The sequence below is a fragment of the Pelobates fuscus genome, chromosome 2 (genome assembly GCF_036172605.1).
Source record: "Pelobates fuscus isolate aPelFus1 chromosome 2, aPelFus1.pri, whole genome shotgun sequence".
Taxonomy (NCBI): domain Eukaryota; kingdom Metazoa; phylum Chordata; class Amphibia; order Anura; family Pelobatidae; genus Pelobates; species Pelobates fuscus.
Genome location: NC_086318.1, coordinates 151,606,077 through 151,624,019, shown reverse-complemented (window position 1 = coordinate 151,624,019; position 17,943 = coordinate 151,606,077). Strand labels below are relative to the sequence as shown.

At 43.8% G+C, this 17,943-nt stretch overlaps 1 protein-coding gene across 1 annotated transcript in view; it reads left to right on the top strand.

Moving 5' to 3' along the window:
- Positions 1 to 4,225: 4,225 nt before the first annotated feature.
- The window catches only part of LOC134586905 (alkaline phosphatase-like), a 33,029-nt gene continuing 19,311 nt past the window's right edge, over positions 4,226 to 17,943 (top strand). The window contains exons 1-2 of the mRNA XM_063442843.1: positions 4,226 to 4,325; positions 12,193 to 12,315. Coding sequence (XP_063298913.1) covers positions 4,247 to 4,325; positions 12,193 to 12,315 — 202 coding nt within the window. The 5' untranslated portion in view covers positions 4,226 to 4,246. The remainder of the gene's footprint in view (positions 4,326 to 12,192; positions 12,316 to 17,943) is intronic.

Here is a 17,943-nt window from a genome sequence, read left to right as displayed (position 1 = left end):
ACAGAGGGTTTCAGGATTCCGTTTCAAGAAAGGGCTTCAGGTGAGTTGTGTAAAAATCTTCGGTCCGTGGGGGAGCATCCAGGGGTAGCTCGAGATAAGTTATGTAAGGAAGTGCAATTGGGGAGGATGGCGGGGCCATTCCCTTCCCCGCCGTTGGTTGGTTTGCGAGTGTCTCCACTCGGGGTAGTCCCCAAGAAGGAGGTGGGTAAATTCCGTATGATACATCATTTATCGTACCCGCACGGGGCTTCGGTTAATGATGATATCGACGAGGCCCTGTGTTCTGTTTCCTACACGTCATTCGACAAGGCTGTTGAGTTGGTCAGGAAAGCAGGTCAGGGGGCACTGATGGCAAAATTGGATGTGGAAGCAGCATTTCGGCTGCTTCCCATACACCCGGATTGTCATCACTTATTAGGGTGCTATTTCGACGGGGGGTATTTTGTGGATTTATGCTTGCCTATGGGTTGCGCCATATCGTGCGCTTACTTTGAAAGGTTTAGCACCTTTTTGGAGTGGGTCGTACGGCGGGAGTCGGCTGGGGGTGCAGTAGTGCACTACCTCGATGATTTTCTATGCGTTGGCCCGCCTCACGCGGAACGCTGTAGCCAGGTGTTACAGACCTTTCAGTGGGTGGCGCACACGTTTGGGGTACCGTTGGCTGAGGACAAAACGGTGGGGCCCACCACGTGCCTCAGCTTCCTAGGGTTGGAGATCGACTCGGTGAGGAGAGAGTGTAGGTTGCCAAGGGACAAGCTACACGCCCTTCAGCGGCTGGTGGACACGGTTGGGCAGGCAAGGAAGGTGACCTTGCGCAAGCTTCAATCGTTGATAGGTAGCTTGAACTTTGCGTGCCGAGTCATTCCGATGGGGAGGGTGTTCTGCAGGCGGTTGGCACGGGCGACGAGTGGGGTGAAGAAACCGTTGCATTATGTCAGAGTTTCGGTGGACATGAGGGATGATTTAAGGGTATGGGCGAGGTTTTTGAGGGAGTTTAATGGGAGAGTGTTTTTTCGGGATCCGGTGGGATCCTCCGCGGACGTGGGTTTATTTACGGGCGCATCGGGTAGCGTCGGCTTTGGGGCGTACCTGGCGGGTAAATGGTGCGAGGAGGAGTGGCCGGAGGCATGGAAAGCGAGCCCATTAATTAGGAACTTAGCCTTTTGGGAATTTTTCCCAGTTGTGGTGGCGGTGGCGCTATGGGGTCCGGAGTTAGCCAATAAAAGGGTAGTGTTCAATTCGGATAACATGGCAGTGGTGCAGGCTATTAATGGTTTATCTGCTTCATCCTGGCCGGTGGTACAGCTGTTGCGGCAATTGGTCCTCTTGTGCATGTCATGTAATGTTGTGTTTCGTTGGGGCAGGGAGCTCTGAGGATAATCGGCTGGACGTACTGTTATGGATACTATGCCGGTTGTTCGCAAAGCAGGCGTCGCCGTCGATGGTGGATAGGCACTTGTCGGCGTTGGCGTTTATGTTTAAGTTTAATGGATGGGTGGATATGACTAAACATTTTATAGTGAGGCAGGCGGTTCGGGGATTTAGGTAGGGTAAGAAGACGAAAGATACGAGACGGCCAGTCTCGTTTGCAGTGTTGCAGGGGTTGTTAGGCGCACTGCCTGAGATATGATTTTCCGGGTTCGAGGTGGCGTTGTTTACGGTGGCCTTTTCGTGGGCCTTTTTTGGGGCCTTTCGGATTGGTGAGTTGCTTAGTGCCAACAAGAAAGGGGTTGGCGGGCTTAGGTTGGAGGATGTGACGGTTGGTGGGGACAGGGTGATGATTCGACTGGTTCGATCGAAGACGGACGTCTTCGGGAAAGGTTACACGGTGACGTTATTTGAATTGCCGGGGTCAGGGTTGTGCCTGGTGGCAAGCGGGAATGGGTTTTTGGTACTCCGCCCAGTAAGGAGCGGATGTTTCTTCATACATGCCGACGGTACGGCGCTGTCGCGGTTCCAATTTGTGCGGGTTTTCAGTTTGGGCTTACAGAGGTTGGGTCTGGAGCCCATGCAGTTTGGTACACATTCAATCCGCATTGGTGCAGCGACCGAAGCGGCTCGCTTGGGCTTAGGGGATGAGTGGATAAAACGGATCGGAACATGGGAATCTCTTCGATTTCGCTCTTATGTGCGGCCGGATAGGTTGGTATGAGGTGGGGGTTGAAAGTGGATGTGTTTTAGGGGTGTATGTGCTGCTTCCTCACTGTTTTGTTTTCTTTTAGGTTGGACGGTGTGGATAATTGGCCATTCGTATATTCACTGGGCAAGGAGGAGGGCCGCAGTTAGACGAAACGGAACACAACTGGGCTTTCCTGTGGACCGGGTGGCATTATTCTGGTTTGGTTATCGGGGGTTTGATTGGCAGCACATTAGTACGGCACTGTTTTGGAAGGTGGCAGAAGGGGTCTTACCGGATGTGGTGGTAGTTCACGGGGGTGGGAACGATTTAGGTTTGGTTCCCCAGCGTGAACTGGTTAAACGTATGAAGCAGGATGTGGATAAACTAAGGGGGCTTATCCCTGGCGTGAAGGTGGTATGGTCAGAGATGGTACCTCGTTTATGCTGGAGATACGCCAGGGATGTAAAGGCAGTTTCTCGATGCTGGGGTAAGGTGAACAAGACCATGTCGGTGTTCATTCGTAGGCTAGGAGGAGTGGTGGTGCGGCATCGGGAATTGGAGGAACGGTTACCTGGTTATTTTCGGGCAGACGGAGTGCATTTATCGGATGTAGGCTATGACCTTTTTAATCTAGGTTTGCAAGACGGGATAGCACAAGCCCTGTTTCTGTGTGGTGGGGGTCGCACATGTCCTTAAGGGGTCAAGGCATGTGCTTTGGCGGAAAAGGTCTTGCTTAAACTGGAAGTTTGGCGGGTTAAGATATTGGTAGGCCAAGGTCTAGGCGAAAGTAGGCCGGAAGTTAAAAGTATGGACGTAGGTTCGAACCCATCGGTGGCTACGAACCAAGGGGTGTAGGGGTGTCTGGGTACACCCCTGCAGTTAGACAAATGGAGGTGGGGCCTCTTGGTAGGCCGTTGAGTTACGTGTAAATATTATTGGTTATGTTAATGTTTATTTTGGTAGGGTCATTGTCGGGGGTATGATACAGGAGAGAGCGTAACGAAAGGAGTACTGTTGACAATGACCCTAAATTGTTAATTTATATATTGATATTAATTAATAAAGCTGTGGACGTTATACTCCAACAGAAAATTTGGTGTCTGTGTGTTATTAAAGTTATGGTTGGCACATGCCGAATAACGACTGTGCAATAATGTCATGTCTTTAAGAGAGAATTTGTATGAACATGCACGTGAGTGTCCATTAGTATCTCTGCAAATGAGTTTGAGTAAGTGCGCATCTATATGTCTGAATGTTCTGTGATCTGCTGCTGCACCTATTGTAGATGCAGACATGTTATGTATCCACTACCAACAGGGATTCTGTTATATGCTGATCCACTAGTGATTTTACACTTGTCATGCCCAAAGGTAAACAGGAAGGGGGCAATTTCTTTTTCTACTAGGATAATTTGGGGAGGTTTCTCCACCAACACCACTCAGCCAGCTCAAACACATACACGGCATCATTCAATGTGTATACTGAAATACCTGGGTATTCTAAAATTCGATAAAAGTGAATTATGGTGAATTTGAAAGAGAACTGCAATATTTAAGCAAAAATAGTGAAATTGGAAATATTCTCTAATTCACATTTTTTCAAAAAACCTTGATACCTAGACATCTTTATTAATATTGATGATGATAATTAAAAACCAGTACCTAGGGAAGGCACCTGTAATCTTTTCGGCAGTATGGAACTATGTTCACCTCATCACCCCGCTACGCCTGTGTTAAGGGAGTGCTTGCAAGTGACAGAATTTGACTGTTAGTGTCTGATTTTGATATAAGCAAAATGTGTGAATGTATGAGTGAGAAATAGTAAGAACATTTAAGTTTTCCTGTGAGAATCTTGAAAGATGTATGGTAATCTATAGGTCATTTGTCTTTTTTTTTTTTATATCTAATATTAAATTATAATAAACAAAATGGGATACATGGCTGGGTTCTGGAAGATGTCACCTTATGTTTCCTACGAGGATGCTTAAATAAGGGAATAAGATCAGCTCTGAGTCCAAAGGTTAAAGGGAAGGCATATATGATATGCAAGCTCGTATATATATATATGTGTCAGAAAGAGAGCATTGTGAGCAAAGGTAATCAACAGGTGGATCTTCAACTCACGAAGATGAAGTGGGTTTATGCAACTACATCTTTCGTTCTGCTATTTGTCAACCTTTCTCCATGTAGAGCTGCATTTATCAAAGGTTAGTTGACACATCATGAAATTGTATCACAAATTATTTTAAAAATAGCTGAAGCTTTCCTTTCGCAAAATAAGAGCAATCCAAAGTCAGAAGATTTCATGCCATGGTACAGTAAATTGTAGCATGAGAGATTTGGGTTCCAGTACGTTTGAGTGATTGGCATTCTGGACATTAGCTGGTAAATATTAGCACCAGCCAATGATGAAATTGAAACATCGCCAACACACACTCGGCATCCACAAAATGCAATATGTGTTTGCTGTAAAATCATCATCAGAATCCCAGATTACCCATATTAATGCATGTTATGCTAATTAATGAACATCCTTACTAGATCTCCACTATTGATGTGGGTTTGCTTATTCCCTAAACCATAAGTTGTATTGAATTTATTGAAAAAGAAAAATTCAGCACAGCTTTTTTTTTTAGCCACAAATTGGCAATTTCTTTGCCACTTCCCAGTTTGGTAAAAAAAATACCTGATAGTGTCTTCTTATTTCCAACTCTACCATAGGGATTGTTTGCAGTGAATACAGAATAGCACAGATTCTGGAAAATAAAACCGAAAACTTGACATGTATTATTCAAGTGACTAAATTTATCAGGTTCCTGATATGTAATCTAATCACTTGGACTAAGGATTCATGCATTGATTTGTCATATAAACAAAGGCATTTGATTTTGTATTGATCTAGAATGTGCATGTCAGGAAATTGTTCCGTTATCTAAATAGTCACGAAAGGACAAAGCGATGCAAATATATATATATTTATATATGAGTGTCTGATGTGCGTGTTGTTAAGTACATTTATGATCAATGCTTTCACAAATGAAGCAATTATACAGTAATCCAGGGATACAAGTAAATGCTGCCAAAACACATGATTACCTTGAAAAGTGACTCAAAGTCCATCAAGCTAATCAACCTGACTACCAGTGTAATTATCCCCTGAATAACAATGGCAGCAAACACAAACGGGTAAACATTTATTTTTTACTTAAAAAAATTAAAACATGAGAATGGTTGATTTCCTTTAACTTCATGTACATGTTTTTGATACAAAGCCATTCCACCATTTAAGAACTGTTTTAACTTCAGCATCTTAGTAGTACTAATGGTGAGAGTCAAAATCCCTCTCCCCCCCCCCCCCCCCAAAAAAAAAATGTGTACACTTAACATGCATGAGCTATTCTTTCCTCAACCTTGAAGCATGGTCCTTCTTATCTTTAAAGTCCACTTTATGAAGAGATCATTTGTGAAGCTGTTTGTACTGAACTTAATTCCATGTTGACTATTCTATATTGATCTAGGAAACTTTATGGAACTTGAAAACACATTGTACATTTTCAGCCAATGTTTCAAAGTCATTTTGAATAGAATTAGCGCTGAGACATAGACCTGAAATGGAATCTTTGTTTAAAGGTTTTTTTCAATGCATGTAGTTGGCAGTTTATTTTGTTACAGTGAAAAGACTTGGTAGGAGTCTATCATCTTTGTGGGCTGCAAAAATAGAATAAATATATATATATAAGTTGAGTTTTTATAGTAATGTTTTTTGTTTTTTAAAGTGCAGTATCAAAAAAAGAAAACAAAACCCAGCACCCTCTTCTACTAAACCCCAGCCCCCACTCCCCTCTATACCAAATCCCAGCCCCCCCCACTCTATACCAAATGCCAGTCCCCCCCCCCCCCTCCCACTCTATACCAAATCCCAGTCCCCCCTCTATTAAATCTGAGCACCAACCTCTATTAGACCCCTGCAATGTGGTGAGAGCAGGTTCCTACTGTTCCTTAACGGTGAGCATGTCAAACTTGCGGCTCGCTGGGCCAAAAAGATATTCATTGTGGGCCGCATGCGGCCGAGAGTTTGACATCATTGGTGTAGACCTACATGTTGCAGATCTTGTCCGTTATTGTGGAACAAAACTAAACAAAGCTTAAAAGTGTGTTCCTCTGTCTTGCATCTCTCCTTCAGTCCCTGATCAGTTTGGCATTTTTCTATCCCTCATTATCCACTTATTTCTTCTTCATAATGTATCTTGCCCTCTTATTATCTTAGAATAAATACACTGAACAAAATTATGAACTTTTGTTTTTGCCCCCATTTTTCATGAGCTGAACTCAAAGATCTTAGACTTTTTCTATATCCCAAAAGGCCTGTTTCTCTCAAATATTGTTCACAAATCTATCTAAATCTGTGTTAGTGAGCACTGTGTTAGTGAGATAATCCATCCACCTCACAGGTGTGGCATATCAAGATGCTGATTATTGTATAATATATATATATATATAAGCAGTGATGGCAGTGATGGCAAAACTTGAGACTACATATGTTTCTAATCTGCTTTTCCCATGATGATCAATGAAGTATTTAGATTGGGAAGTGTGGCTAAAACCAGCTTCAGTTTTGACCAATGGAGTAACATCTGACCACAATACAATAATATCCATCTTTTTAGACTGGCCAAGCATCATAGAAGATGCAGTTAAGAAGTGCTTGTAATGCCAAGTGTAGCCATTGCAAATTGATTAAGAACTGCTCATTTTCGGTAAAAATACCTAAATTGGAAAAAGCGGAGGTGGAGAATGGTTTGGAATTCTCTGGTCACTTTTCTACTTTGTCTATTATCCTCAAATTTGTTTTTGATCTTAGAATTCCAAAAGCATAGTTACTTAAAAATAAAACTACAGTTATACTTTCATTCTTATTTGGTGCTAAAAAAAAACACATTTACTGTCTGTATTCATGGTACTATTCACATAATTATATGGATTATTTAGGAATATAGAATTTATTTTATTTTTTATTTGCTAGCCAGGATATTTAATTTCACTAATACTTATGAGATAATATGTTTATATTCTGAGAATAATAATACTCAGTGGGGGAGATTTGTCACCAATCTTAGAACAGAACACTTTGAAAATAACCTCCAATGTTTGTGGTAGACAGATAAGTCAATTGATGATAATGTTATGAGTTCTGGAAAGTGAGGAAAATACCTGACTTTCAGTGAACAGTAGGCACTTTCTAGAGTTGCTGCGGTATTAATGGCAAATATCAGCTGAACTACACCGAGACAGACTGCAGTCTTAGAGGTGACACAATTTGACTCATAAAATCAAAGTGCACCTTCTTGTTTACTGTTGATGTTTTTTCTCATCCAACTCTACAATAAAGCAAAGTTCAATAGATTTATATGGAGATAAATGACCTATTTCAGTGTTTCCCAACCCAGTCCTCAAGGCACACCTACCAGTCCAGGATTTAGGGGTGACCCAGTTGTGTCTAAGGTGTTTTTTCTTTTTTTTTTTCTAAAAACACCTTAGACAAAACTGGGTAATCCTTAAATCCTGGACTGGTAGGTGTGCCTTGAGGACTGGGTTGGGAAACACTGACCTATTTGACACATCTGCAACTTTTAAACATGTAAAGGACCATTGAAGTCACCAAGACTACTTCTTAATCTCAGATGGGTGCTGAGGTCCTGTCTGGAAGGGTTTAATAAACCTTTAGTGGCTGTATTTCTGAAACCCACTAGACTATGCGTCCTCCAGAATGGAGTGATATTCACTCTTGCATTTAAATGCTGTTCATAGTAGCACAACGTTTATGTATCTCAAATCCAATACTTCTTAATCAAAAGTACTGAATTTGACCAGGCATGCTGACGTCTTCGAAGGTGGAGCAGACAGCTGCAGCAGAGAAGTCTCAGCACTGGAAATAAGGTAAGTAATCTTTAACTTTTTTAAATGTAGTTTTTAACTAGCAAATAGGGGATGGACAGAAGGGAAATTAAGTTCCGAATAAACAAACGTAATTTTTTGGACTAGGGACTATAGGTTCCCTTTAAAGTGTACAAGACAAACTATTTCAAAACCTACAAATTGAATGACCTGAGGGGGGAACAGCGCTGATTTGTTGAAATTCATGATGAAACCCTCCAGCAATTCATGATGAAAGACTCCAGCAAACAAATATTATATAACGGCAAGCGTGAGGTGGCATCACAGAAGATCGCCTCTGTAAATTAGACAACGAATACCCTTCACTAGTAGATGTGCATTACTGGCTTTAGCAACTTGGTGAAACACCAAGGAGTGGAGCTCAGGCCAAAATGAAGACAAGTGAACTGGGACATGCTCTCACAAATGGGACAGGCAAATTTATGGAACTATCGGGACTGACAAGTAGGCATCCTTAAGTTCGAGGCAGGTGAACCAGTAGCCCTTCTGGAGCAAGTCCCATGGTAGATGGATGCCCTCTATCGTGAATTGTCTGTATACTATGAAGACATTTAAGTGGTGGAGATTGATGACCAAGCAAAACTTGTTCATCACCAGGAAAATATTGCTGTAAAATCCATCATTGTCTGATGCGAGTTCAGCCTGACCCTTTTGGTATGGAGAGGTATTCCAGACTGATGTTGTCAGGAAGTGGTCAGAAGCTGATGGCATGGCATTTGTGCTACTTTTGGAGTTTAGTAAAGACAGTTAATAGGAAGCCTCCTATTATGTTGCGAAATGAATATTCAGGCAGTCGCGATCAACAAAGACAAATAAATGTGCAAAAAAAACAACCTCAGATTGGGTCAAAATTACTGCAAGACCATGGGCGTCCGCAGGAATTTTTCCTGGGGGGTGGGGGGGCATAATTGTAATGTAAAGGCTAATTGTAATTGTAATTGTAAAGGCTTCCTCCAGCTCCAGCTCGCTTAGTGGTATTTGGCTTCTGAAACAGAGTGTCAGGAAGTGCAGATTGATGCCAGGCATGGGTGCCGCTGATAGACTAGAGTGGTCAGCTGACGCTCTAAGCCAATCGCTAGTTCCCGGTTTATAAAAATATTTTACTTTTTTTGGGGAGCTCTTCTTTTTCTTCTGACACTGCCTTCTATCCTCCTTGGCTCCTTGTGCTTTTTTACCCTTCTGCTCTTTTCTCCTTCTGATCCCTTTCTGCTCCTTGCAGACCGTTTCTGCTCCTTCTCTTACTTTACCTTTGTGCTCCTTCTGCCCCTTTCTGCTCATTTCTGTTCCTTCTCCTTTCTTCTCCTTCTCCTACTTTACCTTCCTGCTCCTTGCTGTTCCTTTCTGCTCCTTTTCCTACTTTACCTTTGTGCTACTTCTGATTCTTTCTTCTCCTTCACCTTTGTGATCCTTCTGTCCCTTCCTGTTCCCGATGCTCCTTGCAGACACTTTCTGCTCCTTGCTGACCCTTTCTGCTAATTTCTGTTCCTTTCGGCTCCTTCTCCCACTTCACCTTTGCGCTCATTCTTGCTGCCCATTCTGCTCATTGCTGCTCCTTCTCCTACTTTACCTTTGTGCTCCTTCTGATTATTTCTGCTCCTTTACCTTTGTGCTCCTTCTGTCCCTTACTTCTCCTGCTGCCCCTTTCTGCTAAATTTTATTATGTTTTGCTCCTTCTTCTACTTTACCTTTGTGCTCCTTCTGCCCCTTCCAGCTTCTTGCTGTCCCTTTCTGCTCCTTCTCCTACTTTACCTTTGTGCTCCTTCTGTACTTTCCTGCCCCTTTCTGCTCCTTGCAGACCCTTCCTTCTCTTTACAGACCCTTCCTTCTCCTTGCAGACCCTTCCTGCTTCTTGTTGCCCCTTCCTGCTTCTTGCTGCCCCTTTCTGTAGGCTGCCACCCATGCCTCACGTACCTGATCTGTAGGCAGCCCCCCATCCCTCACTTACCTGATCTGCAGTCTGCCCCTTATGCTTCACTTACCTGATCTGTAGTCTGCCCCCCCCTCCCTCACTTACCTGATCGGTAAGCTTCCCCTTCCTGCTGCCCCTTTCTGTAGGCTGCCCTCCCATCCCTCACTTACCTGATCTGTAAGCTGCCCCCCCCATGCCTCACTTACCTGATCTGTAGTCTGCTCCCCCATCCCTCACTTACCTGATCCATAGGCTGCCCCCATCCCTCACTTACCTGATCTGTAGGCTGCCCCCCCATCCCTCACTTATCTGATCTGTAGGCTGTCTCTGCAGTCTGGGAGTTGCTGGCTACATGTGCTGCACCACTGCGGATCCAGTCAAAACAGGGATAAGATGTAGCTTCCTATACCTGCCTTTCTCCATACACACCTACTGGCCGGCGCCGGTATTACACTGTATTCTCAATTTCATTAGAGAAATACCAGAACAAGCTGGAATATCCAGCGGGCAAGTTTTTTTGCTCTATTTGCTCTATTGTCAGATTAGAGCTGAGTGCTATACATATTAACTGTTCAGGTATGTACTTTTTTATATTGCATGTTTTATATCGATTTCCATTAAAAGAGTTGATTGACAGTTTGTTAAATTGATAATCCTTCTTGATAGTAGACCAATCATTACCTTGGGTAACTTATCTCAATATTACACAGTGTTATAATATATCAGATATTACTAAATGTCATAATGTCCTTCCAACTGTATGTGTTCTGCAGATTTAAATAGAATATAATGATATATCTAATGGAATATACAATGGTATGTTTTCAGAGACAGATACAAAGATGAGATGTATATGGGTCTTGACAACAAGGGTAAATATAATTAGAAAAAACTAAAAATAAAATAACAATACAAAGCTGACATTTTCTTATTTTTTTAAACAAGTTTGTTATGATGTATGACTGTATAAACAATATTATAATAATATCCAATCCCCTTAAGGGGTTCAAGTAAATGTTTGCGGTTATTGCTATAGATATATAGGAAAATGGAATATGCACACACTTCATCTGAAAATAAATGTAAAAGGTTTTACTTACCGTACAAAAAAAAAAATAAAGTTACAGCAATAAGCAGGAAACACAAGAATACAACTCTCCCCAAAGACATTTTAAAATCCAAGACAGTCTGGGTACTGGGATTAACCTGAATATGGCCATGAGGCTTGTCTCCTCGTGATGCTTAAAATGATCTCTTTTTATGCGTAATTGATTTAGGTGGAGGGACTTTTTTGAGACAGGATTTCTGTTCACTATGTAATAGCTTATCAAATTTGTTTTTATCATTATATATAATCCTTGCAATCCATAATGGTACTTTTTACTTACTTCCCAGTGTCTACACATAATGGATAAATAAACACATATATGGCAATACAAATTTGAAAACCTGGTAATATTTCCACCTCTTTGCTGGTGGCCTGCACTGCAGTTTATAGGAAATAATTGAATTCAATGCTTTCTTATGAGAAGAATTTGATTGTATGCTTGGGCCACACTTGCCCTGCATGTGCATCAGTCCCCAGTGCTCTTCCATTGTTCATCCAATCCAGTGCTCCCACCAAATCCTCTACGAGGAGCATTGGATTGGACGAACGCCTGGAATGTGAGGCCTCCACAATGGCGTTGCAGAAGAGAGCCTGGTAGCAGTGTCAAGATGTCTCAGCGCTGTAGAAAAGGTAATTAAAACCTTTAGTAATTCAGTTTGTATTACACATGGTGGGGGGCACTAATCTAAATAGCTATCCACTTTCTTCACTAAAAAGCCTCAGAAATCCAAAACCTCCATGTTGTTAAAGATATTTAGATCTTTAATATAGAGCAGTTTTGAGTTGGATGAGCGAATAGACTGAAGGATTCAGGACCTCTGAAAGAGAATATAATACGCATGGTAATTAATACATGGTCACAAAATATGGGCAAATTACCATATTATACCATACTAACAGTTGCTAATTTTCTTAATAGAACTTTGCACAATTCGAAGATGTAATTATGTTTCAACTGAATAATGAAGGTTTAATTTAATATAATATTAGCAAAATAGACCTGTCTAGTCTTTTACCACATTTTTTTTGTGTGTTATTGCTTTGTCCATTTCATGTTTTTTTTTGTTGTTGCATTTTTAATTGTGATCTTGTTTAATTTTAGAAGCTGATAATGAGGAAACTGCTAAGTACTGGAATGATATGGCTGAAAAAACTCTGAAAGAGGCTCTAAAAATGAAGCCTAACAATAATAAAGCCAAGAATCTCATCATGTTCCTTGGAGATGGTGAGTTTTGATGAACAAATCAATTCTGTAATGTTTGCTTCTTTAATTTATGTTATGAGTAATGGTTTTCACATCACAAGAGATCAGAGGTTCCAGGCATCCGTAGATCAATTCAAGATGGCATTTACATTGTGATACAAACTGTAACAGAACCGCTGACACCCCAACAAGATACCTTCCGTTGATGGATGCTCCTAGTGCTTCCTGAGGACTCCAAGCACTCCGCCAGACACTATAACCACTGTAGACTCCCACGAACCGCCGCAGCTTGGTTGGGGTCTCGCCGTCTCCACCCACTCTGGACCCAAGACCAGGGTCCAGCTTCCAGTAGGTCAACCTCTCCGAATTCCAGAGAGCAGGAACAGGAACAAGCTCTTAGCAGAGTTTAGTGATTATACCCTGGGGAGTATAGTGATTATAGCAATCCCCAGAGTGTAGTTCTCCAATCCCCCAAACATGAGCCGAAACTTCATGAAGGTACAAGATGATCTGAACTTTTAATGAGCACACACTGGCTTTTATGCAAGTCCCCGTGCAAAGGGACATCCCACAGGGTTGGACACAGTACAACCAATCATTTACAGGAACACCGTAAAACACACCCAGCACCAACATACAATCCCTCCCCTCTGCCTGTGATATAATTACTGAACACAATGGGTTAATGTAATTTATCACAGGCAGGAAAAATACACTTTTTATACATACACTGTAACTTTAAAAATATGCATCATATTCACATAAAACATATTCAGAATCAGCATACTTTAAATATAAACATAACCACAAATCATACAAATCCATCCAGTACATAAAAAGTTAGGTGGAAGTCCTTTATGACACATTTTCCTGCCCAAAACAGTTCCATAGATTTGGGCTGTGCGGTCGGTCAATTTTATGCAGAAAAATGCACGTGCGTTCGAACTGCCGAAAGGGACTTAGTCTCTGGTTCCTCTGGTGGTACTGGGCAACACACTGTGGGGACTTGGAGGGGAGAGGCCAACTGCTCTCTGCCCCGATGCCAGCGCTTCTGTGGGGGAACCTGGACGCAACTTGGCTGGGGAGGGGAGACATCTCTTACCTCCTCCTCCTGTTAATCCTGTAAGGGTAGTTTGGGATCTGGACAGGCCAGGTCGGGTGCAGAGACCATGGTCCCATCTGCACCGACTGGAGGGGTAGGGTCTCCCTTTGGTAGGGTACGCTGCCGCTGGGGAGAGAGACCGACTGTCCTGACTTCCGGTAACGCTCCCTGGTGCTGGGTAGTGGGAGCGATCATTTCAGTGATGATGGTTTCTGCAGGGACGCGGGAAAGACAATCTCCTCTCCCTGGGATACTGGCTGCCGCTGGGGAGAGAGACCGGTTGTCTCTTCTCCCTTGACAACCCACTGCCGCTGGGGAGTCAGACCGACTGTCTCGACTTCCAGTGATGATGCATGCTGCAGGGACTAGGGACCGACAATCTCCTCTCCCTGGGATGCTGGCTGCCGCTGGGGAGGTTGGGGCCGAATTGAGCTAAGGAAGCGTTGGTAGTCCTGCTCCAATGCCCACTCCCGAGTAACTTGGTAAGTGACAACCCACTGCCGCTGGCGAGTCAGACCTACTGTCTCAACTCCCAGTGATGATTGTTGCTGCAGGGACGAGGGACCGACAATCTCCTCTACCTGGGATGCTGGCTGCCGCTGGGGAGAGAGACCGGTTGTCTCTTCTCCCTTGACAACACACTGCCGCTGGGGAGTCAGACCGACTGTCTCGACTCCCAGTGATGATGGTTGCTGCAGGGACGAGGGGCCGACAATCTCCTCTCCCTGGGATGCTGGCTGGCGCTGGGGAGGTTGGGGCTGAATTGAGCTAAGGAAGCGTTGGTAGTCCTGCTCCAATGCCCACTCCCGAGTAACTTGGTAAGTGAGGTCTTGTCCCAACTCAACAGCTGAAGGAAAGGGCAGCAACTTTTTCCAGTACCAATAAATAGCCCAGAACCGCGACACCTCTGGACTCCCAAAGTCATCATCTTCCTGCATGGCCTTTAGCAACAGGCCGGGGCCATAGTATCCCTCCCCCTCTGGCTGGACCTCCTCTGTCACCCAAGTGTCTCGCTGGACTGCATACCACCACAGCGCCCGGTACGAGTCATCCCGTATCATCTCTCTCTGAACTAGGAACTCAAGGTATCTTACCCACTCCGTCAAGGGTTGTTCTCCCAGGATTCCCATCTGCTGAGCCACTTATTCCTGCCAGCGCTGTGCTTTATTTGGAAGCTTCTTTCTCCGCCGAAGCTGTGCGACCTCCAGGGACTCCTGCCAGAGCTCTTGCATTATAGTCTCTCTATAACTCAGTTCCACCTCGTCTGACGGTTCTTAAAGGGCCAGCATGGTCCTATACAAGTCCATAAGCCACAATGCAGTTCTTAAAGGGCCAGCAGCAGCACAATATAAATCCATTAGCCCAAATAATGTTTTTAAAGGGCCCAATCTCCCAGGGGCCATAGTCATGTGGAAGGAGGCTGGCAATCAGGCTCCTCCAACAGCCAGGGGAAAAGGGCAGCTTGTCACCTAACAATCCAGTGACAAAAGGCGTTTTGCCACACAAACATTGAATTGTAATACAGGTAATTACATGACATTGTGGTTGCATCATGATAGATTATAGACTCATATAATAACGTTATTGGCTATTGAGCCAATAACGTTATTGGCTCATATAAGGGCAGAAGCATTGCCTTCTTGGAAGCAGTAGATTTATCTTTCTTCCATAACATAAAGAACATTTATTCCTGCAACCAGCACATTACTGATGAATGCATGGCCAGCGCAACTGTCGGCGCCGGCGCCGGCCTACCGATATTTCCTGGTGGCCCCCCTCTGTCTTGGGCTGCAGCGCTAGGCAAGCAGCTCTTGAGCCGCCTCTCCCACTCTCCCAGCACCGGGCTGATCCTCTACGTGCCCGAAAATGGGGGCGCAGAGATGAACCCTGTCACAGGGGGGCCAGTAGGTGGCCATCTGGCCACCTCATGATGCCCCCGAAGCTGTGTTAGGTAAGGCAGAGCAGGCACCTGCTTACTTTGATGGTGCTTGCCTGCTCCTCCAACAAATCCCAGTGACCAGAGAAGAGTGGGACGGAGAAGGCAGGTGGCGAGGGAGGCTCTTCTTGCAGCTTCCCACTCCTCCATCGTGCAACCTCTGTGGTGCCAGGAAACAGAATATGACGTCATTCTGGCCCACTAAACAACACGCTGGAGGAGTGAGGAGCTGCCCCACACTGGACCCAAGGGAGGTAGGGAGGCTGGATGGGCCTCAAAAATAAAATTGTGTGAGTCTGTGAGTGTGTGAATATATCAATATTTGTGGTGACAATAACAACCTATTACTGATCCAAAGGCGTTTCAGAGAATTTGGCAGTACATCCAACCGGCCTCACAAACGCAGACCACATGTAACCACACCAGCCCAAGACCTCCACATCCAGCATCTTCACCTCCAAGACCAGCTACCCGGACAGCTGCTGCAACAATCGGTTTGCATAACCAAAGAATTTCTGCACAAACTGTCAGAAACCGTCTCAGCGAAGCTCATCTGCATGCCCGTTGTCCTGATCAGGGTCTCGACCTCACTGCAGTTAGTCATCATAACTGACTGGAGTGGGCAAATGCTTACATTCAATGGCATCTGGCACTTTGGAGAGGTGTTCTCTTCATGGATGAATCCCGGTTTTCACTGTACAGGGCAGATGGCAGACAGCATGTATGGCGTCGTGTGGGTGAGCGGTTTGCTGATGTCAACGTTGTGGATCGAGTGGCCCATTATAAAGTGTTGCGTTTATAATTTTGTTCAGTGTATGTTACAATGCCCTTGTAAGGATTATATTGATCCAGCATGCAGAATTGCGTTTGTCCGCATCGGCTGGCGTGCACCGACCTGCCGCAAAAGCCAGACATCATGGCAGAAGACCGCGGAGCGGCACTCCCCTCGATCTTCGGAAGGTAATAATCTCCGTTTTTGCCACATGGAGACGAAGGATACGTGACATCACCTTCCAATCAACCAAGTACTGCAAAGAACCACAAGAAAATCTGGAATCAATTATGGAGGAGACTTCGTACTCCTCCTGTCCAGCAATAACCAAAGGACAAGGAGGGACAAAAGGAACAGAATACCTAGTGCAGATAAGAGACTTCAGCAAAGATACATAAAATTAATTAGGTATACGCAAGGAGGCAGGAAGTGCAAGAGAATATGAAACAGGATTGATTTTCCAAAAATTCAAAAGGGACCAATAAACCTTGGTGCAAACTTCATGCTAGGTACCTTGAGTCTGGTATTTCGCAAGGAGAGCCATAACCAATCACCCACCTGGTAAACAGGGTTGGCACCACGCTGCATATCTGCATTAAATTTTAAACGAGCTGCAGCAGTTTCAAGAGCTGTGTGGACTTTAGTCCAAGTCTCACTTGTTCATCCAGAGCAGGAATAGCAGTGTCGGAGAACACCGCAGGAAGAACAGTTGGACCGTTGTTGACAAAGAATGGACCAGCTTAGTCATGGGTAGCATTATTCTTGGCAAATTCGGCCCAAGTTAGCAAGTCTGACCAGTTTTCCTGAGAGCTATTAATAAAACATTGCAAATGTCAAAGCGAGACCACAGCCACGGAGGCGCTTAACCTGCCGACCCTGCCGGGAAACCGCGGGAATGCGTCTCAATAATCGTCAAGTTTGGAGTCAGGAGCCAGGAGTATCAGGATAAGTAATTTATTTTTAAAAAATAAATAAAAGATAAGCTATAAAAAGCAATATTGCACGATTGACGATTATTGACTTGACGATTATTGAGACTCAAGGGGAACCTGCCTGAGGATTCAAAGAAATGTGCATGTCCCATTTAAGTGACATGAAAGCTGCATAAGTCCTGAGCCTACTTCTAAACGGCTCATTAAAGTGTGAGTGATTCCATCTCAGAATTTCCCTTTGTATTGTATATAATATACAGGTTGCACTATGTCCTTCTCTGTGTTTATATTTTTTGTATAGGGATTTTCTATAAGTGAATCTATCCATTGTGTATAAGGAGGAGATACCTACTATTTGCCATATCTCAGGTAATCACTCCTTTTTGGTGTGTGTGTGCGCTTTTACCTTTTTTGGTTGTTCACTGTTACAATGTTTTAATCTTTTATTTTATGTAACTGCCTCTCCAGAGACAACCTATTAATGTTAAGAAGGCAATGGGCCACGCGGAACTCTCTCACAACAAGTCAGATAATTAACGCAGCTAACACCTTCTGTATATGCTCTGACTACCATTACACTGCTAATTAACCTCCTCTATCTGTAAAACAGAAGCAACTTAAAACTGCAGTACCTTACAGTAACGCAGTCATTTATCGTGTATGTTCTAGCGGTCATTTTTTAGTTTGCCTATGTTTAGTTTCTGTCTCAGCCTGTAATACAACTGACTTTACCAGTATTGTCGTTCCGCGCCATAAACATAATTGATAGCCTATCTGACACTCATTAGGTTTAGCTTGTTCATTTATATAAACATGTGCAAAAATACATGCCACTACCTAGCCTGCATGCAACTGTATGATTACGCTGTTGTGGCGTCTTGACAAAGCTATGTACACACCTGCACAA